The 23986-nt window shown below is 44.6% G+C and overlaps 2 protein-coding genes across 3 annotated transcripts in view; one reads left to right on the forward strand and one right to left on the reverse strand.

The window, feature by feature from the left end:
• The window catches only part of LOC137623537 (uncharacterized), a 38842-nt gene extending 15663 nt beyond the window's left edge, over positions 1 to 23179 (reverse strand). Inside the window, exons 1-2 of the mRNA XM_068354372.1 lie at positions 23142 to 23179; positions 22892 to 23002 (exon numbers count right to left, since the gene is read on the reverse strand). Of these exons, the coding sequence (XP_068210473.1) occupies positions 22892 to 23002; positions 23142 to 23179 (149 nt within the window). The remainder of the gene's footprint in view (positions 1 to 22891; positions 23003 to 23141) is intronic.
• Positions 4587 to 23986, forward strand: part of l(2)k14505 (ATP synthase mitochondrial F1 complex assembly factor 2 homolog l(2)k14505) — a 48093-nt gene continuing 28693 nt past the window's right edge. For both annotated transcript variants that reach the window (XM_068353802.1, XM_068353803.1), the window contains exons 1-3: positions 4587 to 4661; positions 23542 to 23648; positions 23878 to 23984. In XM_068353802.1, coding sequence (XP_068209903.1) covers positions 23561 to 23648; positions 23878 to 23984 — 195 coding nt within the window. In that variant the 5' untranslated portion in view covers positions 4587 to 4661; positions 23542 to 23560. The remainder of the gene's footprint in view (positions 4662 to 23541; positions 23649 to 23877; positions 23985 to 23986) is intronic.

Raw genomic sequence — 23986 nt, forward strand, 5'->3', positions numbered from 1 at the left:
AGCTTAACTCAAGGTGGCTTCAATCAACCTAGACCGATAACCTACTTCCTTTGGTAGTGGCCTAAACACCACTTCCTTCTTGATGCCTGAAACAGTAGCTTAGCTAATAATAATAATAATAATAATAATAATAATAATAATAACAATAATAAATTACTATTATATTTTATAGGCCTTCACCAGAATTCAATTTTGTGTCTGTTCTTATAATATTTTACATTAATTGTTTATCACTCCTCTTGTTGTTTATTCATTTCCTTGTTTCCTTTCCTCGCTGGGCTATTTTTCCGCTGTTAAGGCCCTTGGGCTTAAGGTATCTTCCTTTTTTTTCAACATGGGTTATAGCTTAGCTTCTAATAATAATAATAATAATAATAATAATAATAATAATGATTAAAGACAAGTCTTAGGCCTATTATTATTATTATTATTATTATTATTATTATTATTATTATTATTACTACAAACTTGGCCATAATCCTTGTTGGAACAGCAAGATGCTATAAGCCCAAGGGCTCCAACAGAGTAAAATAGCCCAGTGAGGAAAGGAAACAGGGAAATAGATAAACTACAAGAGAAGAATAAATAATTAAAATAAAATATTTCAAGAAGAGTAACAACATTAAAACATTTTTTTCATATCACGCCGTCATTTTTGACGGGTCGTGTACACTAGTACGAGTTAGAGAAAGAGCCTAAAGATTTTCAACCCCCCCCCTCTCTCTCTCTCTCTCTCTCTCTCTCTCTCTCTCTCTCTCTCTCTCTCTCTCTCTCTCTCTTCAGAATGGATCCACCCTTTGCGTCACTGAACAAATTTGGTAAAAAGAATTTTAGGGATACGATTGGAGTTTTCTGTGTGCGCGCGCTTACTGAGAGAGAGAGAGAGAGAGAGAGAGAGAGAGAGAGAGAGAGAGAGAGAGAGAGAGAGGGAGAGAGAGAGAGAGAGAGGTTAGGCACACACTCTATCGGTCTATTCATTAGTTACGTATTACTTCATTTATTTCATTTGACTTTTTAAGAAATGTTAGATTATAGTAAGATAATTGATTATGGTTTTACCCTCATATAACTACTGTATTTATACTGATACAGTTGTATTTCAAAGTCTTAGATATATTTAGACAATATTTTGTATCTGAAATTACAAAGTATTCAAATCCAATATATTGAGTAGGCCTATACGAATTGAATGGTTACAATATAATCATTTTCAAGAAAATAATTCTTGATATTAAATTCAGAATAGCGAAAGGATGATGAAGACAAAATTAAACTGGTTTAAAGCATAAAAAGGAAGAGAAAACAAGTTAATTGATAATGATAATTAATAAGATGAAACATTAATAGTGTAAATTTTGTAATATTTTAATTTTCTTTTTAAACTTAGAACCGAAGTCTTCAGTTGGTCATGAATAGGGAAAATTAGGTCTATCAAATGCCTTATTTTTTCTCTCCTCTGTTTATGAATAGGCCTATATTTCAGCCTACTATAGCACAAGATACAAAGAGTTTAGACTTGGAGATTAGATATATTATAATGTTGTCATGTATTCTTAAACCTATTCATTACAAATGATTCTTCTTCACCCAAGGGGTTAACTACTGCACTGTAATTGTTCAATGGCCACTTTCCTCTTGGTAAGGGTAAAAGAGACTCTAGCTATGGCAAGCAGCTGTTCTAGGAGGACACTCCAAAATCAAACCATTGTTCTCTAGTCTTAAGGTAGTGCCATAGCCTCTGTGCCAAGGTCTTCCACTGTCTTGGGTTAGAGTTCTCTTGCTTGAGGGTACACTCGGGCACGCTGTTCTGACGTGTTTCTCCTCCTCTTGTTTTGTTAAAATTTTCATAATTTATATAGGATATATTTATTTTAATGTTGCTACTCCTAATGAAATTTTTTTTTCCTTGTTTCCTTTCTTCACTGGGCTATTTTCCCTGTTGGGGCCCCTAGGCTTATAGCATCCTGCTTTTCCAGCTAGAGCTGTAGCTAAGCAAGTAATAATAATAATAATAATAATAATAATAATAATAATAATTGTTATTATTATTATTATTTTTATTATTATTATCATTATTATTATTATTATAATTATAATTATAATAATGATAATAATAACAATAATGATAATAATAACGATAATAATAATAATGATAATGATACTAATAATAATAACGATAATAATAATAATAATGATACTACTACTACTACTACTACTACTACTACTACTACTAATAATAATAATGGTAATAATAATAATGATAATGAATTAAAAATAAGAATAAAAATAATAATAATAATAATAATAATAATAATAATAATAATAATAGTTTTTCAAGCAATTGCAAATCACACATACAAATGAACGTCTTAAACTAAATATGAAATACATAAAGAGAATCTACTAGACAAATTAACCTAAGAAGGAATACTTATATATAAAATGAACTGTATAAAACAACACACAATGTACACAAATATAAAAAAGTAATCAAACAACTACATAGATAAAGGCACGACTAGGAAGCATTTTGTTCCTCCCACCTACACAATGCTCCTTATAAGGACATTGGAGTCCTAGTCTCATCTCCTGTATCTTTGGGCGGAATATTAACGCATTTTTTTTAATAATGATTATGAGATGATAATTATAGGAAGAGGGAAATAATGATCCTGTAGTTTTTGTATATGTAGGTTGAAAATCTTTATTATTATTATTATTATTATTATTATTATTATTATTATGACCTGCTAAGCTACAACCCTAGCTGGAAAAGCAGGGTATGTTATAAGCCCAGGGGCTCCAATAGGGTAAAATAGCCTAGTGAGGAAAGGGAAAAGGGAAAATAAAATATTTTAAGAAGAGTAACAACATTAGAATAAACATCTATATAAACTATAAAAACTCAGAAAAGCAGGATGTTATAAGCCCAGGGGCTCCAACAGAGAAAATAGCCTAGTGAGGAAAGGAAAAAGGGAAAAATAATATTTTAAGAGGAGTAACAACATTAAATTAATATCTATATAACTATAAAAACTTAGAAAAGCAGGATGCTATAAGCCCAGGGGCTCCAACAGGGTAAAATAGCCCAGTGAGGAAAGTAAAAAAGGAAAATAAAATATTTCAAGAAGAGGAACAGCATTAAAATAAATATCTCTTATATAAACTATAAAAACTTAGAAAAGCAGGATGCTATAATCCCAGGGGCTCCAACAGGGAAAATAGCCCAGTGAGAAAAGGAAAAAGGGAAAAATAAAATATTTTAAGAAGAGGAACATCAAAATAAATATCTTATATAAACTATAAAAACTTAGAAAAGCAGGATGTTATAAGCCCAGGGGCTCCAACAGGGAAAATAGCCCAGCGAGGAAAGGAAAAAAATAAATATTTCAAGAAGAGTAACATCATTAAAATAAAAATCTCTTATATAAACTATAAAGACTAACAAAACAAGAGAAAGAGAAATTATATATAATTTGATGTTATGATGTTTATGTACTAGTGTACATGACCCGTCAAAAAGGGCAGTTAAATATCTAGATAGATATGCATACATATGCACTCTCCTCTCATCAGGGTATGACTACTCCCTTTCTCTCGTATCCGATGGACGGGGAGAGCTGCTGTGACCGTGTATATATATATATATATATATATATATATATATATATATATATATATATATATATATATATATATATATATATATATAGCCAGGCGCTTTCTGTTCATTATATAAGATAAATTATCATTTGTTGAAAATACAAAATTATGCAGCATGTTATGTTCAACCATGAATTATATATGTTGTCAAGAGTAAACTAGAATAAAATGAAAAATACAGAATTAAAAATAAAAACAACAACCAATGTAATAGTCAAAATTTAAAATTACAAATTAAGATAACAGGTATAATTGCTTAATGTGCCAGCAACATTATTCTGAGTCTTAGAATAGCTATAGTAGCATCTTGCTAAAGATTTTATTACGATTAATTTTAATGGAGATTTGTTAATTTATTATAAAGAAAATATTCGTTGACGTATTGCAATTTATTTAGTATAAAAAGTGTTAATTACCTTCCTACGTAGAATGTTTTGAGTCTATGAATTATTTTGGACAATGCTAATTACTGCAGATATTAAAACAAGTTTTTCCTATGTCCCTACCACTGTATTTTGTAATAATTTTCAAGTCTTTCAAATATTAATCCCTTTTTCATGTATTATTATTATATTGGAGAATATATTACGTTCAGGATAATTCTATATAGATGTACTTCTTAATCATATGTAATTTTCTTATATCAAATGAATAATTTAATGTAAAATAAAGTATGGACTTCATAATATGATACATAATTTTAGTGTAAAATTAAAGAAATACTAAAAAAAGAGTTGTTATATACAAAAGAACTTTTCCAATTTAGTCTTTCTTAATCATATATAATTTCTTTATATTAACTGAATAATTTAATGTAAAATAAAGTATAAACTTCATAATATGATGCAACATTTTAGTGTAAAATTAAAGAAGCACTAAAAAAGAAGAGCCTTTATAAAGGAAAGTACTTTTCCAAATCAGTCTTTCTCGAGTCGTGTGTAAAGTTGTAAACAAATCTGTCTTTTTGTGTCGGTGTTTTCAATATATACGTGAAATTTGTAAGTTTATCAGTAGTGACAGCATTATATTGCCTATGTTAGACAATCTTTTTGCATTTTGCTATGGAATTAATTTAAATATTGTAAGAATTAACGTTCCAGCAAACAGTTTAGCTTAACTCGTTTTACTTTACTTTGTCACCGGTGACAGTTGTCTCTGGTAAGGACATGATGTCCTTTGATAGTTTTATGTCCTGGGAGAGAGTTTTTTTTTTGGTAAAGTTTTACTGTATTACATATCATTTCGAACATGGAATATATGTTTTCCTGTAGAAAATGACGTGATTTAAACGAATTTGACCTTCATTTCAACCGCAAACAAACAGAACAACCAGTTCGACTAACTTCAAGTAGCTGAACTGGTTGTTGTTGTTGCGGTCGAAGTAAAGGTGAAAACCGGTTGAATCACGTTATTTACTAGAGGAAAACATATATTTTCTGTTAAAATGATTAAATATAATATATATTTTCTGTTAAAATGATTAAATATAATGGCTTTTGTTCTGCCGTGGGCTCGCTTCGCTTGCCAGAAAACAAAAACATCAAGCTCATATGTACTGGCAAGCGGTAATATTGAGCTGGGAGCCTTTGTAGATCAGCGGCCAGGTCCTCCCGCGGACATAGAAAACGGGAATTTCTTCCCGTTTTCTAACCCTTCGTAAGACGTGGCCGTTGTTCTACAACAGAATGTTCTGCCAAAACTCTAGAATAGAACACTGCCTAACTTGAATGGGCCCACCTAACCTTACCTACAACACGTGTCTCTCCTTAACGGGGGGGCTAACGCCCCCCTGCGACCCCCGTACATAGCTCGTTCGACTTATAAATTTCACGTCGAATTAGATGGTTTTCAAAATCTTTGTATATCGGTATAGTAAGTACTTACCCTGGATATTTATAACATTCTGAACAGTTAATATTCTATACAAGTTTCCGATAAAGTTGAAAATAAGGCAGCCGCTATCATACATGCAGGTGGCCGCCATCCTACACACATCCCTTGAGCTGCACACGCTAACATTAGCAATGTTCCGCTAACATTACCAACGCTAAATATAATGATTCTTGTTCCGCCACTGGCTCACTTCTTTAACATTAGCAATGTTACGTTAACTTATATATATATATATCTGAAACTATTCATTTGTGACAGGAATGAGTGTCATTTTTGTAGAGAACAGACCTTTGTCTGCAGAAAAAAGTAGTTTTTCAATATTAATCTTACCCGATAATCATGTAGCTGTCAACTCCGTTGCCCGACAGAATTCTACGGAAGGGATACGCCAGCGATCGCTATACAAGAGGGGGGTGTACTCACAAGCGCCACCTGTGGCCAGGTACTGCAGTACTTCTTGTTGACACCACCTCAATTTTTCCTCTGTCGTGCCTCCGGCTAGACCTACATGGATACGCTGTTGATTCTGGAGTTTTTTTTGCTCACGATTTGGTGATGTATTTGCTCTAGAGTTTAGCTTTCGCTATTCAGGAAGTTTTATCATTAGCTTAGCTAGCTTTTGGAATTAATTTGATTAATTATGGTGACGAAGAGAGTATGAACTCTCTTTCACTTTTAAATGGCCGACCCTTCCCTTAGACGGAAGTGTTGGTGTCTAAGAGAGTATAGACTCTCTTTCTTAATTTTGCTTAACAAAAGTTATAGATTTATTTTATATCTCTCCGCCTTTTATAGGCCTCTTCGATTAACTTCCTTTTATTATAAACTTATTAAAATTAATTTTTATATTTGTTTATATTCGACCTTTCCTAATAGTAGGCGGTCTTTTCTTGGTACCGAAGTTAATTAACATTGAGCCCGTCATTTCGATTTTACCTGTTAACATATTATGCTATTTTAATGTTTTTGAAAGAATTTCTTTGATAGTCTCGTACTGTTTTCAAAGTTGAACTAACGTTTTGTTTTGTCTCTGCAGTTGTTGACGTTCAGAATGTTCAACTTGCGCTCTATCGTTACGATAGAGAGAGAATTTTCACGGTGTCACGTTGCAGTAAGAGTAACCGTTTCTAGCGTTTTGTTCATTCTTTCTTAGCTTAATGGTTTTAATTCTAATAAAGGAACTTTTTATTTGGGAAATCTTTCAGTTTTTTTCCTTTAACAATAATATGTTTTAACGATATATATGATTGGGCTCTTCTCTCAGGTTCTAAGTCAAAAGAGAGAGAGAGAGAGAGATAGAGACGGAGGGAGAGAGAGGAGGATAAACGTTTCGTTCAAGCGAGTAACGTTGTTATCGTTTTTGCTCTTCTCCCTAGTCTCTTTAGGGGAAGAAGGTAAACGTTTCTAGAGTTTTATTCTTGTTCTCAAGCTTTATGCGGTGAGAGATTTTAAACGTAGTTTATTTGATCTAGTGTTTAGTCTCTTTCCAGCCACTGAATTATTTATCTTTCATTAGATTTTTCTGTTACATTGTAATTCTGTTTTCGCAATTACTAACTTTTAAGGAAGGATAGAATTGCGTGTTTCAGGTACAAACCACTTAAAGTTTCGAGTTCAGTGAAATAAGTGCAAACAGAAAATCAAAAGTGATAAGTGATTAGCGCAAAGTGTTACAGTGTTGCGTTCGAGGGTTCGTCTGTTCGTGCCAGTTGTTCGCCTAGTCTGGGACCTCTTACAAGCTCCCAAGCCCAGGGGAGAAGTAATGTCGAAGGACTTATGGGTTCAGCAGGCCTTGATCGACGAACAGACGTTTTTCCCTCCGTGGTTTCGGGTGTATCTACACACGTTGCCGATGTGATCACCCCACCCACACAAAGACGAGAGAGCCCTTTTATTCCTCGTCTGCGGAAGAGGTTTCTCGCAGAAACCATGGACCAAATCTTGCAGCTTTTAAGTGCAAGTCGGTCCCTTCCGCACAAGTCCAACTCCTAGGTGTAGCCATTAGCCCTGGGTCATTTCGGACTTGCTGCAGTACGACAACTGCACACCTCCCAGAGAGGCAAGGTGGTATCGCAACAGGCAGTAGCTCCGTCTGTTGCCGCACCAGCTGTTTTAGACCCTCAGTCTCAACGGACAGTAGCTCCGTTTGTTGTTGTCTTCCTTAAACTCTAGTGGTCTTTGCTGCAGACAATGCAGTCTCAGCTTGCGGTGTTGATGCAGGAGTTTCAGGCAGAGAAGGTTAATACACCTCCTCCTGCGAACGCTCCTCCTCCTCTGCGCAGTACAATCTGCCAGACGTATGAGGTTGAGGTTCCTCAAGCTACCTCCATGCGTGAGCTACCGCGTTGGGAGTTGCCAGTTACCAGCGTTGTGCAGCAACCTCCACCTTCCTTAAGGCAACCTCAACAATGGGAACAGGAGTCTTATGCCTTACTTCCTCCTCTTCCTTTGAGGCAAGAGTTTCTTGCAGTTAGACCATCTTCGAGGCAACAACCTCTTGAGGTACGACAACCTCTACCATCCTTGAGGCAGCCACCTCAGCTCTCGCAGCTGCTACCTCCACTTTCCTCAAGGCGAGAACCTCAACTCTTGAGGCTAGCACCGCAAGAACCTCAACTCGTGAGACAGGAACTGCGTTCTGCGCAGCCGCTACCTCAACTCTCGCAGCTCACACCTCAAGAACCTCAACTCGTGAGACAGGAACCTGCTACTGCGCATCCACCTCAACCCTTGAGGCAAGCGCAACTCTTGAGGCAGGAACCTCATGCTATGAGTCAGCCACCTCAACGCATGCATCTGCCACTTTCTCCTCAGCTTGAGCCTCTTCCCATTCAACTTTGAAATAACAAATGACAATAATAACATCTCATTACTTTCATAACTGGCATTTGTAAAACATATACATGTATGCCTACACAAACATTATGATAATGGAGGTTATTCGTATTACTTAAAAAAAAAAAAAAAAAAAAAAAAAAATATATGTATTCCTTGCAATATATTTTTAACAAAATCGCAAAAATATGGCAAAAAATATCTTCAAAACAAAAATGAATCATGAGTTATGAATGTAATGTAAATATTATGTTGATATTAAAACCCCATGCAAGCATGCATGAAGTAACAGGGCGAGTTTCCCTTTCCTGAGGTGAAGTAGATTATAGTACGTATATTTAGTGCAGCTTAATTCTACGATTATCATGCCGGCTATCAAATTCATCAACAAAACAGTCTAAATCAATTCCCTCGGCACGTGCACTTTCAATGGACAGTAATGCGATATTACTCAATCTAGCACTGGTCATGGAATTTCTGAGAAATGTTACACGCCATGCAACATGCTCTGCTTACCTTACAGCATGCTCTACATACAGCATGCTCTGCATACAGCATGCTCTGCATACCTTACCGCATGCTTCTCAGTCACACATCTTTGGTTGTTGCCAACTCACTAGACTGTCAAGCAGTTTCATAACGTTGCCTTCTAGTCTGCTGCTTTTGCACCAGTGAAACCCTCACTGAGAGAACTTAGCTTTTCTCGGATATGGTCCCTGTAGATGAGAAAGTGCTTTTCTCCCTCCTTCTGATATTCCCTTGAGGAATCTGTCATTTGGAGAGGAGCCTTTAGCTGCGTAGCCTCCTATGGACTTTTATTTAAGCATAACATGCTTCCAGGGAAGGTAATGGTTCCACTTCAGTCGCTAACCCCGTCTGTTACCACACCTGCTCCCATAGACCTTGAGCTGTGTTGCAAGACATGCAGTCCAAGCTTAGTCCTTGTCAGAGGATTTTTTGTTTACGGAGTCAGTGTGTCACTGGGAAGACGTTCAACAACCAGCAGAAGTGACTTGTTGTGACGCAGTGCGGCAACCTCAGCAACCCGATAAGGAGTTGTCTGTACGACCCAGACAGTCTAGACAGCTTCGGGTTGTCACTGTACTTCCTCGCTTCCCCATGGTTGACAGTTCACAGACTGTGCAGCAGGACCATGATCTTGTGTCCGGCTCCGTCAGACGACTGGCTTTTAAGAGCTCCCACAAGTCGTCGCTGTCTGGAGATTCTCAGATGGACTATGGATCTGACCAAGGAACTGGGCCTCCTGGTCAATTTTGAGGAGTCCCAGCTCGTCCCATCCCAGACCATTGTCTACCTGGGTATGGATCTTCAGAGTCGAGCTTTTCGGGCTTTTCCGTCGGCCACAAGGATCTTCCAAGCCCTAGAATGCATCCAGAGCATGCTGAGAAGGAACCGATGCTCAGTCAGGTAGTGGATGAGTCTAACAGGGACACTTTCATCGCTGGCCCTGTTCATCGTGTTAGGGAGACTCCACCTCCGCCCCCTTCAGTATCATCTAGCAGCTCACTGGATAAAGGACATGACGCTAGAGACGGTCTCAGTTCCTGTTTCCGAAGAGAGGAGGTCTTCTCTTGCGTGATGTAAGAACAGCTTTCTTCTCAAGGAAGTCTACCTTTGGCTGTTCAGAAACCCGACCGCCGTCTCCTCTCGGACGCATCAGACACGGGCTGGGGTGCGACTTTGGACGGACAGGAATGCTCGGGAACATGGAATCAGGAGCAAAGGACACTTCACATCAATTGCAAGGAGTTGTTGGCAGTTCTTCTGGCCTTGATAAACTTCAAGTCCCTCCAGCTTAACAAGGTGGTGGAGGTGGACTCTGACAACACCACAGCCCTGGCTTACATCTTCAAGCAGGGAGGGACTCTTTCGTGGAAGTTGTTCTAGATCGCAAGGGACCTCCTCATCTGGTCAAAAGATCGAAAGCTCACACTGGTAACGAGGTTCATTCAGGGCGGTATGAATGTCATGGCAGATCGCCTCAGCCGGAAGGGTCAGGTCATCCCCACAGAGTGGACCCTTCACAAGAATGTTTGCAGCAGACTTTGGGCCCTGTGGGGTCAGCCAACCATAGATCTGTTCGCTACCTCGATAACCTAGAGACTCCTGTTGTATTGTTCTCCGATTCCAGACCCAGCAGCAGTTCACGTGGATGCTTTTCTGCTGGATTGGTCCCATCTCGACCTGTATGCATTCCCGCCGTTCAAGATTGTCAACAGGGTACTTCAGAAGTTCTCCTCTCGCAAAGGGACACGGCTGACGTTGGTTGGCTCCGCTCTGGCCCGCGAGAGAATGGTTCATAGAGGTACTGCAATGGCTGGTCGACATTCCCAGGACTCTTCCTCTAGGAGTGAACCTTCTACGTCAACCTCACGTAAAGAAGGTACACCCAAACCTCCACGCTCTTCGTCTGACTGCCTTCAGACTTTCGAAAGACTCTCAAGAGCTAGGGGCTTTTCGAAGGAGGCAGCCAGAGCGATTGCCAGAGCAAGGAGAACATCCACTCTCAGAGTCTATCAGTCTCAAGGGGAAGTCTTCCGAAGCTGGTACAAGACCAATGCAGTTTCCTCAACCAGTACCACTGTAACCCAGATTGCTGACTTCCTGTTACATCTAAGGAAAGTAAGATCCCTTTCAGCTCCTACGATCAAGGGTTACAGAAGCATGTTGGCAGCGGTTTTCCGCCACAGAGGCTTGGATCTTTCCACCAACAAAGATCTACAGGACCTCCCTAGGTCTTTTGAGACCTCAAAGGAACGTCGGTTGTCCACTCCAGGCTGGAATCTAGACGTGGTCCTAAGGTTCCTTATGTCATCAAGATTTGAACCTCTCCAATCAGCCTCTTTTTAGGACCTCACATTAAAAACTCTTTTCCTCGTGTGCTTGACAACAGCTAAAAGAGTAAGTGAGATCCACGCCTTCAGCAGGATCATAGTTTTCACATCTGAAATGGCTACATGTTCCTTGCAGCTCGGTTTTTGCTAAACGAGCTTCCTTCACGTCCTTGGCCTAAGTCGTTCGAGATCCCAAGCCTGTCCAACTTGGTGGGGAATGAACTGAAGAGAGTACTTTGCCCAGTTAGAGCTCTTAGGTACTATCTAAAAAGGTCTTAACCTTTACGAGGACAATCAGAAGCCTTATGGTGTGCTATCAAGAAGCCTTCTTATCCAAGGTCTAAGAACTCAGTTTCTTACTATTCAGGCTTCTGATTAGGGAAGCACATTCTCATCTGAAGGAAGAAGACCTTGCTTTGCTGAAGGTAAGGACACATGAAGTGAGAGCTGTGGCTACTTCAGTGGCCTTCAAACAGAACCGTTCTCTGCAGAGTGTTATGGATGCAACCTATTGGAGAAGCAAGTCAGTGTTCGCATCATTCTATCTCAAAGATGTCCAGTCTCTTTACGAGTACTGCTACACCCTGGGACCATTCGTAGCAACGAATGCAGTAGTAGGCGGGGGCTCAGCCACTACATTCCCATAATCCCATAACCTTTTAACCTTTCTCTTGAATACTTTTTATGGGTTGTACGGTCGGCTAAGAAGCCTTCCACATCCTTGTTGATTTGGCGGGTGGTCAATTCTTTCTTGAGAAGCGCCGAGGTTAAAGGTTGTGATGAGGTCCTTTAGTATGGGTTGCAGCCCTTGATACTTCAGCACCTTAGAGTTGTTCAGCCTCCTAAGAGGAACGCTGCGCTCAGTAAGGAAGACGAACTTATTTAAGGCAGAGTAATGGCTCAAGTCGACTTCCTTACCAGGTACTTATAATTTCATGTTATTTTGAATAACTGATAATATGAAATACGGGATACTTAGCTTCTTGATATACATGTACACTGGTTTTCACCCACCTCCCTGGGTGTGAATCAGCTACATGATTATCGGGTAAGATTAATATTGAAAAATGTTATTTTCATTAGTAAAATAAATTTTTGAATATACTTACCCGATAATCATGATTTAATTGACCCACCCTTCCTCCCCATAGAACCAGTGGACCGAGGAAAAATTGAGGTGGTGTCAACAAGAAGTACTGCAGTACCTGGCCACAGGTGGCGCTTGTGAGTACACCCCCCTCTTGTATAGCGATCGCTGGCGTATCCCTTCCGTAGAATTCTGTCGGGCAACGGAGTTGACAGCTACATGATTATCGGGTAAGTATATTCAAAAATTTATTTTACTAATGAAAATAACATTTTTCCCTATGTTACATTACCCTGTAATAAACTACAATAATGCCAAAATGAGTGTGTATTCTATCTTTAGGATTATAGCTAAACTTATATCCTACAGTAACCCAAACGAAGAAAATAAATTGTGTTTTTGGTGTATTTACAGGTAATTTTAACCATTCTGAAAACAGTAATTGACAGAAATTATAATATTTTAGTTATAAATACAGGGGTGTATGTATGATAGTGGCCACCTGTATGTATTATTATGTCTAACTTAGAATATGGCAATGTAAGGGCCGGTAGGTAAGTAGGTAAGGACACGGCTTGTAGGCTAGATTAGGGGGGAAAGTTTAGGTTAGTTGAAGTCCATTTCTAATGAGCGTGTGAGGAAGTGGCCGTTGACATACAAAGGCTCCGAACCTAAACTACAAGCCGTTTCTTACCTACTTATCTAGCAGGAGGCTAACGTCCTCCGGCGACCCCACTCACACTCAGTATTCTAAGCCAACCGTCATCATATGTACAGGTGGCCGCTATCATACATACACCCCTACATTTTAATCACAGTATTTTACATTGAGAAGTTGTATATCAACTACCTAGCCTAAGGTGTCTATCTAACCTAATGTAAGACCCTCATCCTAATCTACCAGTAGGGGTTCTACGTCCCCTACAACTCCCTAAGGACCCCGTATCCTTAGGTAGACCACATCTCTTTCTGTTTCCATACAGACTTCCCTTACGAAACATTGTTTTTTTCAGACTTTCAGTCTGTATCATAACTTGAAGAGTATGACTCTCTGAAAATTGCCACATGGAAACTGTTAAAAGCACTAAAAGCACCTTAATATCATTTCATATTTCCCTGTGAATGGAAATGGTCGTTTATTTAGCATGATCCCAATACCACCCTCGTTAATTTGGATAGTCTTCTAGGAACAACTTTAAGAATGTCAGAGCCAGCATCATTTTAGAAGCAAAGGTAGGTGATTGGCCAAATAAAATCGCCACATGAAAGTAAAAATTCTTGGATTGGCTACTTGGAAGGTGATTAAAAATGATAAACATGTTCTTAGGGTATAGAAAATGCAAAATTAATATACTGTATGGTTTTATACAGTAGAGTAAATAGATTACTAGTTATCTCCTCCTATACGATAGGGGGGTTCAGAATAGTGTATTTAAATGGATATGTTTGGTTATGTCAGTTCTAGTCCCAACCAATATTGTTCTAGAGTAAAATAAAACTTGTAACTGTAGTGTATATATATATTTAGGTAATTGTTGCGTCAGTGGGTGGAGATCCCCGATAATTGAAAAGACAGCACGACATTTAAGTGTTGGTGCACGGGTAAAGATTTACCAATCCACTACACTGAGTAGGAACTTGGCATTCTCGTTCTGAATGGGTTGAGGAATTTGGAATTTTGATGTGAAGCATCTGCTGATCAGTGTGCATAAATACAATTTGTTCCGTAACCGAAATACAAACCACGCTATTTACATTGGGTTTACTTTCGGCTTAGCTGAAATTGACGAGCCAATAGATATTAACGAGGGTTAACTACCCCCGCGCTAGTTAGTGGGGGTAGTGGAAGGGGTAGCTTGCTACCCCTCCCCCCCACACACCAATGATTTGCTTCACTTCACTTTTGGCTCGGACGATGTGCAGACGTGTCTGTCTATCGTCCTCGTTATTGACAGCCTTAATCTTTTCTTTGCTTTTCCTCAGCTGTGTGTTTGAAGTTGGCCTCGCCCCTTGGTGTTCATCATGCGCAAGTGCCCTGGGATTGCCGGTCGCCCTTGCGGTACCTTCATGTCTGCGGTGGATACCGATCCTCACACCCTTTGCCTGCAGTGTCGAGGCCGACGGTGTGATATGGAAAATACATGTAGTGAGTGTAGGGAGTGGTCTGCCTCCCAGTGGGAGAGGGTTGCCCGCCGGCGTAAGAAGTTCAAGAGAGACCGTTCTCCTTCTGGGGTTGCCTTGAAGGAGGAAGGCTCTCGGGACTCTTCTTCCGCCGCCCAAACCTCCTCCGAAGCTCCCCCTTGTCCGGCTCCTAGTGAGAGGCTGCCGAGTGGGAGCGCAGGCCCTAGTTCTGTTTCCCGACCTTGGGGTGTGGGAGAGGGCGTCGCCTCCCATAGCGGGGCGGCTCCCCCTCCTCCTCCAGGGGAGGATTTTGATGATGATCCTGTGTCTAATGATGATCTTTTTCAGCTTTGGGCTTCCTTGGGGCTTAAGGGCCTGCCCTCCAAGGAAGCCCTATTTGACCTTGTCCAGTTGGGGGCCGCTGTTAAGCAGTCGCCGGTGATAGCAGAGGTAGACCCTCTGTCTATCGTCGACGTCGTGGTGGCAGAGGCTTCCGACGGGTCTGGTCAAACCTCTGCGGCTCCTGATGTTGATGACGTTGCTGAAGGCTCTCCTCCCCCTTCCGTACATCCTTCGAAGGGGGAAGGGGGTCCCACGGGCTCTCCTGCGGCTAAGCCTCCCCCTCGGGGGAGCGCTCTGACTGAGACTCCTCTCCGGAGGACTAATGATCCTGACTACCTCCCTCGTGGCCGCCTTTGCCGGAAGGCACATCGTCCGCTTCGCCGCAAGGGCCTCCCATCTCCCTATAAGGGTGCTAAGAGGCGCCTTCTCGAGTCTTCTAAGGTGCTAAGAGGCGCCTTCTCGAGTCTTCACCTCCTCCGTCCTCCGATGGGGACTCTCCTCGCCGTAAGCAGCCTGTAGCAGCCACATCCTTAGACCTCTCCGGGGATCGTTCACGCTCTCCCACGCCTTCCAGACCTTCCGCTTCCGGTGCAGATGGCCAGCAGTCTTCTGACCTCGTCAGCCGAAGGGCAACGGTCCCTTCGGGGCAAAGGGATGTCGCCCACGGTGTGGGTGCTTCCCTTGCGCATCAGGGCTCCCCTGCGCGCCCTCCTGCGCGTTCACGCGTAGTAGCGCACCAGCGCTCTCCTGCTCTTCAGCGTTCTCCTGATTGCCAGCTCTCCCCTGTTCGCCAGCGCTCTCCTGATGATCATCGCCCCACTGCTCGCCAGCGCTCTCCTGATGATCATCGCCCCACTGCTCGCCAGCGCTCTCCTGTGGACAACGAACATCCACCTGTTCCTGCTGCGTGCCCAGCGCACCAACGGTCTCCTGAGCGCACCAGATCTCCTGCCCATCAGCGCGCACCTGCGCATCCAGTTCCTGACACACGCCCTGTGCGCCCACGCGCCCTAGAACTCCGGTTCGGGACATGGGCAAGGACTCTACTTCTCCTCGCCCTCGCGATCCTGCTCGTCAGCTTTCTCCAGCGCAGCAACGCGCACGGTCTCCTGCGCGTACTTCCAGAGTTCCTGTACGCCCACGCGCCTCCTATTCCTGAGCCCGTTCGCAAGCGTTCGCCTTTGCGCGTCGCGCCGACAGCTCCTGCACAGGCTTCCATGCGTCGTCTTCCTGCTCGCCAGCGATCTCCGACGCGTCAACGTTCTCCTGCTCGTCAGCGATCTCCTGCGCGGCAACGGTCTCCAGCGCGTCAGTGATTCCCTGAGCACCGGCGATCTCCAGACCGCCCGCGTGATCCATCGCCTGCGCGCAAGCGATCTCCTACGCGTCAGCGCCCAGCGGATCTGGAGAGGCATAGGTCTCCTGCGATCAGCTCGCCCACGCGCGGTCGCTCGCCTGCGCGTTCTACGCGCCATCGCTCGCCAACGCGCCAGCGCGCCATCGCTCGCCAGCGTTCGCCAATGCGCCATCGATCGCCGACTCGCCATCGCTCGCCCACGCGTCACAGGTCTCCTGGACACCATCGTTCCCCTGCTAGATCCCCTGGCCCGCAGCGATCTTCGGAGCGTTCTCGTTTGCCCACGCGCCAGCGCGTTCTCTCGCCAACGCGCTCACTCGCCAGCTCGCCCGCGCGCACACGTGCCAGCTCGCCCACGCGCTCACTCGCCCGCGCATGATCACTCCAGCGCTCGTTTGTCTCCGTGCGATTGCGCGCCCGCGCTCCAACAGCCTCTCGTGCGCGACTCTTTAGTAACGCCTACGCGCGAGCGTCAGCACGACCCCCATTCGCGTCGGGTTCCGCAGCTCGCGGCGGCAGCAGGGACGAGTGTCGCCAGGTCGCAGTCAGGATCGCCTCCGCCTAAGCGCAGGTCTCTTTTGCAGGATAAGGAAGGACCATCGGAGAGGTCAAGGCAACTTTCTTCCCCTTCTTTTTTGCAGGCAGGTCCAGTGGTGTCCACTGCAAAGGATCGCCCGATCCCCTTCCCACCAGCGGGAATTTCGGACTCTGTGTCCGTGTCTCGGCAGTCTTGGTTTGGTCCTCTGATGCGGGCGTTAGTGAAGGCTATGAAGCCGGCACTTGCCGATCTAGGACACAAACCAACGACGGCCTCGCCCCCGCTGAAGAGAAGGAGAGGAGTGGACTTCGTGGTGTCTTCCCCCAGGGAGAAGTTGGTTCCTAAGAGGTCCGTCAGGAAGGCTCCGTCCCCTTCGCAGTCGTTTTCTCCTTCTCCCGAGGACGAAGCCTTTCCGTCCTCAGGAGAGTCCAGCGAGGTGGCAGTCTCCCCCTCGGCACTAAGGGGGGAGTCATCTCCTCATGGAGGAGAATCGTCTCGCGTGGAAGGTGCCTACCAGACCTCTTTGCTGGAGTCGTGTATCCCGCCCAGGAGGGAACCCAAGGACTCCAAGACGATTCCGAAGTCTTCTTCACGAATTCGTCAGGAACCAGCCGCACCCCGGGAGAACGTCCACGCGTCTCCCCAGGAAGAGATTCCGGGGACAGGAGACTTAGCTGCCAGTCCGCAGGGAGGAGAGCAGCAAGAGTCTGAGCATGCCTTCTGGCAGGTCTTGGGCCTGATGAGACACCTCAACGGGTTCATGGACCCTGTGATCGCCCCGCGTGAAGGCAAGGACATGGTCCGGGACCAGGTTTATGGAACTCAGAAGCCCCCAAAGGCCAGCGTGGCTCTGCCCTGGTCCCAGGGGGTGAAGAGTGCCAGAGCCAGGGCCAACGCTCAGCTCGCAGTTCTCGCCTCCTCCAGTCGTTCCTCTGCCAGGAACAAGCTCTCGCACCTCCTCGTCTCCAGCAGAGGAGGTATTTCGAGATCATGGGGGAGTCTAGTCTCGCTCTTCCCCTCCACCATTTGGTGGAAGAGCTTACTAGGGGAGTTCCCCTTGAGAAGCTCTCCGCCCGGCAGGTGACGTTCTCGGCGTCGGAGATCCTGAGCCACGAGAAGGTCGCGAAGTGTGCCATGCAGGCCACTTCCTGGCTGGATGTCTGGCTAGGCTCTCTGGGCATCCTTTTGCGCTCCGAGGATCTGTCTAAGGAGAGCAGTAGGAAGGCCCTGGAGACCTTCCTCCTCTCGGGCACTCGCTCCATTGATTTCCTGGCACATCAGGTTACCAACCTGTGGGCCAACTCGGTGCTGAAGCGTCGTGATGCGGTGACCGAGAAGTTCCATCCGAAGGTCCACGCCGTGGATGTCTGCAGGCTCAGACATGCCTCCCTCCTTGGGGGAAATTTGTTTGAGCCCCAAGATATGGAACGTACAGCTGAGAGGTGGAGGAAGTCTAGCCAGGACTCCCTCCTCCAAAGGGCCCTTACATCGCGGCCCTATAAGCCTCCAGCTCCGCAGCAACACCAGCAGCAGCCTCGCAAGACACCGAAGCAGGCGCTGGCAGCTAAGAAAGTGGTGTCTAAGCCCCAGCCCTTTCCTGCCAAGGACAAGAGGGGCGGTAAGTCCTCCAGGGGAGGCAAGACTCCTAGAGGAGGCGGCCGCGTCCGCAAACGTTAGGAGTGGCAGTCCCCCCGCGTGTCCACCTGTGGGGGGATGCCTTCAAAGTTGCGTGCACAGGTGGCAGCAACATGGGGCCGATGCTTGGACATTCTCTGTGATCGTCCAAGGGTGTCGCGTCCCATTCACGACATCTCAACCTCCCCTGACAGCGAATCCAGTGTCGTTGAGCTCCTATGCCATGGGATCGGCAAAGGGGCTGGCCCTTCGGGCAGAAGTCGAGACCATGCTCAAGAAGGATACTCTCCAGGAGGTCGTCGACGGCTCCCAGGCTTCTTCAGTCGACTCTTTCTTGTAAAGAAGGCGTCTGGAGGCTGGAGACCTGTCATCGACCTCTCAGCTCTGAACAAGTTTGTCAAGCAAACTCCGTTCAGCATGGAGACAGCGGACACGTCAGACTTGCGGTGAGACCACAAGATTTCATGTGCACACTGGATTTGAAGGATACGTACTTCCAGATCCCAATCCATTCGTCTTCCAGGAAGTACTTGAGATTCAGCCTAGACGGCAAGACCTACCAGTTCAAGGTGCTGTGCTTCGGTCTCTCCACAGCACCTCAGGTGTTCACCAGAGTGTTTACCCTGATTTCGTCTTGGGCGCACAGGTACGGCATCCGTCTCCTCCGATATCTGGACGACTGGCTGATCCTAGCAGACTCGGAGTCGACCCTTCTTCGACACCGAGACAGGCTTCTGGGACTTTGCCAAGATCTGGGGATCTTGGTAAATCTCGAAGTCCTCTCTGCAGCCGTCCCAACGACTGGTTTATCTAGGCATGTTGTTAGACACCAATCTCCACAAAGCCTTTCCATCAGACGACAGGATAGCAAGGCTGAGGAGGGTGGCGGAACCCTTCCTCAGGCGGGAAGAGCTTCCCGCCCAATCGTGGTTGCGTCTCTTAGGTCACCTGTCCTCCCTGGCTCGTCTGGTTCCAAACGGCCGTCTCAGGATGAGATCCCTGCAGTGGCGGCTCAAGTCCCGGTGGAATCAAGGATACGATTCCCCGGTCTTTCCGGTCCCGATAGGACCTTCGGAACAGGCGGACCTGCTGTGGTGGCTGGTCGACGAGAACCTGCGAAAGGGAGTGGATCTTCTCGTCCTCCCCCCGGAATTAACACTGTTTTCGGACGCGTCAAAAGAAGGGGTGGGGGGGGGCTCACATTCTGAACCAGAGGACCTCAGGCCTTTGGTCAGCATCAGAAAAGTACCTGCACATCAACCTGCTAGAGATGAAGGCCGTATTCCTGGCTCTTCAACAGTTCCAACGGATCCTGGCGGGTCACTCCGTGGTGGTGATGAGCGACAACACCACGGTAGTGGCTCATATCAACAAGCATCAGCCATCCCATCTTGCAGTAGAGATTCTGAGGTGGACCGAAGTCCACTCGATAACACTATCAGCTCGCTTCATTCCTGGCAAGAGGAATGTGCTCGCCGACAGTCTGAGCAGGGCTTCGCAGATAGTGAGTACCGAGTGGTCTTTGGATCCTCAGATAGCCAACAAAGTCCTGACTTTGTGGGGTTGGGTTCCCCGACGGTGGATCTGTTCGCGACAGCTTTGAATTTCAAACTGCCCCTGTACTGCTCCCCAGTCCCGGACCCCAAGGCACTCTGGCAAGATGCTTTCCAGCAACGGTGGGACAACATCGACGTGTATGCCTTTCCACCGTTCTGTCTGATGAGAAGGGTGCTCAACAGGACCAGACTATCGGTCAACCTGTCGATGACTCTGATAGCTCCGCTATGGCATCACGCGGAATGGTTCCCGGACCTTCTGCAGCTCCTGACGGAGCTCCCGAGAGAGCTTCCTCCACGTCACGAGCTACTCAGACAGCCACATTGCAACATCTTCCACAAAGCCGTAGCCTCGCTTCGGCTTCACGCCTGGAGGCTGTCCAGCGTCTCCTCACGGAGAGAGGCTTTTCGCAACAGGTTGCAGAGAGAATGTCTCGGCACCTGCGAAAGTCCTCTGAGGGAGTCTACCGGGCGAAGTGGAGAGTCTTCTGTGGTTGGTGTCGTGGGAGGGGTATCTCTCCACTCGATGCCACTATTCCAGCAATAGCGGAGTTTCTCGTTTATTTGTGGGAGGAAATGCGCCTTTCGGTCTCAGCGGTGAAAGGCTATCGCTCAGCCTTGAGCTTGGCTTTTAGGCTGAAAGGAGTGGACATTTCTTCCTCGCTGGAACTCTCTTTACCCATACGTAGCTATGAGCTTACCTGCCCTCAGTCGGAAGTGAGACCTCCTCCATGGAACGTGGTTCGGGTTCTCAGGGCTCTTAAGAGACCTCCCTTTGAACCATTACGCCAGGCCTCTGATCGCCACCTGTCTTGGAAGACGGCTTTCCTGCTAGCTTTGGCCTCGGCCAAACGAGTTAGTGAACTTCATGGTCTCTCGTACGATGTCGCCCATTCAAGGGGGTGGGGGGAGGTAACGTTCAGGTTCGTCCCTGAGTTTGTTGCCAAGACTCAGAACCCTGGAGTGCCGGACCCACGGTTCGACTCTTTCAGGGTCGTGAGTCTCCGTTCTGTAACAAGCGACCCAGACCACCTGCTATTATGCCCAGTGAGGAGTGTGAGGTGTTACTTGAAGAGAACAGCTGCAGTTCGTCCTCAGGTGCAGGCATTGTTTGTTGGCACAGGCAGGACGAAGAGGAGGGTCACCAAGAATACCATCTCAGCCTGGATTCGACGGACCATTCATCACGCCTTGAATCCAGACCCTCCTCCGTCACGTCGCCCTAGGGCACATGATGTCAGGGGCATCGCCACGTCCCTGGCCTTCAAGAGAAACTTCTCTGTGACGCAGGTGCTACAAGCTGGGGTCTGGAAGCGTCAAACGACCTTCACAGCCCACTACCTGCAGGACGTGACCCACAGGAGCCTCGATACTTTTTCTATCGGCCCTGTGGTGGCTACACAACAGCTGGTCTAACCTCAGGCTCCTTAATGGACAAGTAGCAGAAGGTTGAAGGCACTGTTACCCAGTTTTAGTCTGCACAAATGAAAGAGTATGTCTGGCTCTTACTTCTTTCTTCATTCTCCCCTCTCTTGGGGAATGCAGCATCCTGGGTCTCTGCATAGCTGACCTCAAACCTCTGCAGGTAAACCATGCTTCCTTGTGTTCCTAGTATTAAGTATAATACTGTGGCGTCCCCCATACCCTGACGAGGTGGTATGGGGACGTCCTAGCCTAGAATTCCATATAAAAGACTTCAGGTCAACTTCCTAGGACGAGTCACACTTCATCTCTCCACACACAACTTATGTAGGCCGCTTGTTTTTTGCGTAGCAAAAAACTTGCGAGGCGCAGGGACTCTTTTTCTCGAAGTGCTGCTCACTCGGACTCTGAGTCCCCGGGTAAGCCAATGCCAGTAAGGCTGGGGACTTTCCACCCTGCCTAAGGGTAAGTCACCCTATGTAAATAGCGTGGTTTGTATTTCGGTTACGGAACAAATGACAAATTCGGAGATGATTTGTATTTTTCCTAACCATACAAACCTTAGCTACAGTATTTACACATATTTGCTTTGCCAGCCCTGTCCCCCAAGACAAGTCCTACCTCTAAGTGAAGTGAGGCAGCTCACCGGTGTGTGGGGGGCTACCCCTCCCCTACCCCCGTGCTAACTAGCACAGGGGTAGTTTAACCCTCGTTAAAATCTAATGGCTCGTCATTTCAGCTACACCGAAAGTAAACCCTATGTAAATAGCTAAGGTTTGTATGGTTAGGAAAAATACAAATTATCTCCGAATTTGTCATTTATGTGAAGGGATGAAGAAAAACAAGTAAACTAGTGATTTGCTATCAAAATTAAAATTGGAATCATTTAAGCACCAAATAACTGTGCATATAAAGTAATTTCTCAATTAAAAAGGCCATTTGTTCCTATGTATAATACAAATCTACCTTCGATAGGAGTGTAACTTCATCAAAGCTGGAACGTCTGTTAACCTTTAACGCATAATCTTTGCAGTGTGGCGGAGGAAGCCTGCGCACCTGACTGGTGGCGCCATCTTCGCTTTGACTTTGTTCGCTGATCTGTACAGACGTATTTCTCAGTGTTCTAGTTTGGACTTTTTTTCTGTTTCTGCTTTTGCATTTGTGTTCTTCCCTTATTGATTTCTTTGATTGAGACAGGAGTTTTGCCTTCCTTGAGTGAAGGTAATACTATACCCTCCAATGTCTAGACATGTTCTTGGTGTGACCTGTGGTAGCTACTTGGCTGCTTTTGTAGAAACCCCGGCTCCTTCACTGGACAGTAATCATCTCCCCTAAGATAGAGGGTGTGATGTAATTCTAAGTTGAGAGGTGAGAATGCCAGGCCTCTTTCCTCTTTGGTCATTCCGTTATTTGCTCTATCGGGGGATAGATTCAAGGAAGCTTCCATACTAAGAAACTTTCTGTACATATAGATATAGAAGTATCTTCCTCATCCTCCTTATGAGGGAGAGGAAGGATATGAATTTTTATAACCTACCCCTGTATTACTTTTAATTCACCATATATTTCAGACATCATATGTCTTACTGAGAATCCTTTCTCAGGTTCTTAGGAGATGGATAGGAGTTAAAACTTTCACACCTCTCCAGGTACAAGTGTTTTACACTTCCTATCTTGATTAAAGCGACTTCTTTTCTCCTAAGAATTAAGATAATTCTTCTATTAAAGCTCATAAGTTTGTATGTGCAGGAACAAATCACAAATTTTTAAAGCATTTTGTATTTTTATTAACAATACAAATTTGAGTCCTTTAGGTTATACTTTTTGCCGCAAATACCTCACAATTCCTAGGTGAAAGTCAAAGTTTTCTGGCATGGGGACATGGCTTCCGCGCCACCTGCCAGTAACTGCTGATATCCTGTTTTAAATTTTGATAGCCGAGCTTCAGCTTGGCTGAAATCGTACCTCTATTAAAGAACTTATGTTTGTATAATTAGGAAAAATACAAATTACTTTGAACATTTTTGATGCTTTATGATAATGTCATTAGGAAACTAAAAAAGATAGATAAAGTTTTAATTAATGGAAAGAAGGAAAAGGTGTTTAAAAGCATTTATAGTACATGGCAAACTTAATTTTAACCAACCAGTCCATCAGTAAACCTTTCAGTATTAAGTGTTGGTATAATAATGAGTCTAAATTGTGAAGTGAATTCCTCATATTAGCTATTCTTCCAGATAAAACTACTACAGTACAATGCTTCCTGGAAGACTGGCAAGAAAGACCTATCCATTTCTCTCACAGCTTCAGGTCACCGTCACATCATGTCGGTCTATGGCAGAAGGTAGGTTTGGTTGCATGAGAAACACAATACTTATATGTCGAAAAGTTCTTTATTATGTATATGTTGAGTTGATATGGAGTGTGGTATTTTAATAAAAACTAAAAACCGCTTTCACGTTCATTAATGCATTTCGTCTTGTCTTGAAGAAAATGTAATAGGAAAGTACAGTTAATGCAATTATTACTGATGTAGAAAGTGAATGTGGTAACGATTATATTCTCTTCTACAGCAAGGAAACGATTCTATAGAAACGTCGGCGTTGCAGGGACAAACGATTCGTACGAGATAAACCTGGATCACAGAAAACTCAAGACACCGCTTGGGAAAGTCTTACAGGT

This window comes from Palaemon carinicauda, chromosome 30, assembly GCF_036898095.1.
Source record: "Palaemon carinicauda isolate YSFRI2023 chromosome 30, ASM3689809v2, whole genome shotgun sequence".
In the NCBI taxonomy this organism is placed as follows: domain Eukaryota; kingdom Metazoa; phylum Arthropoda; class Malacostraca; order Decapoda; family Palaemonidae; genus Palaemon; species Palaemon carinicauda.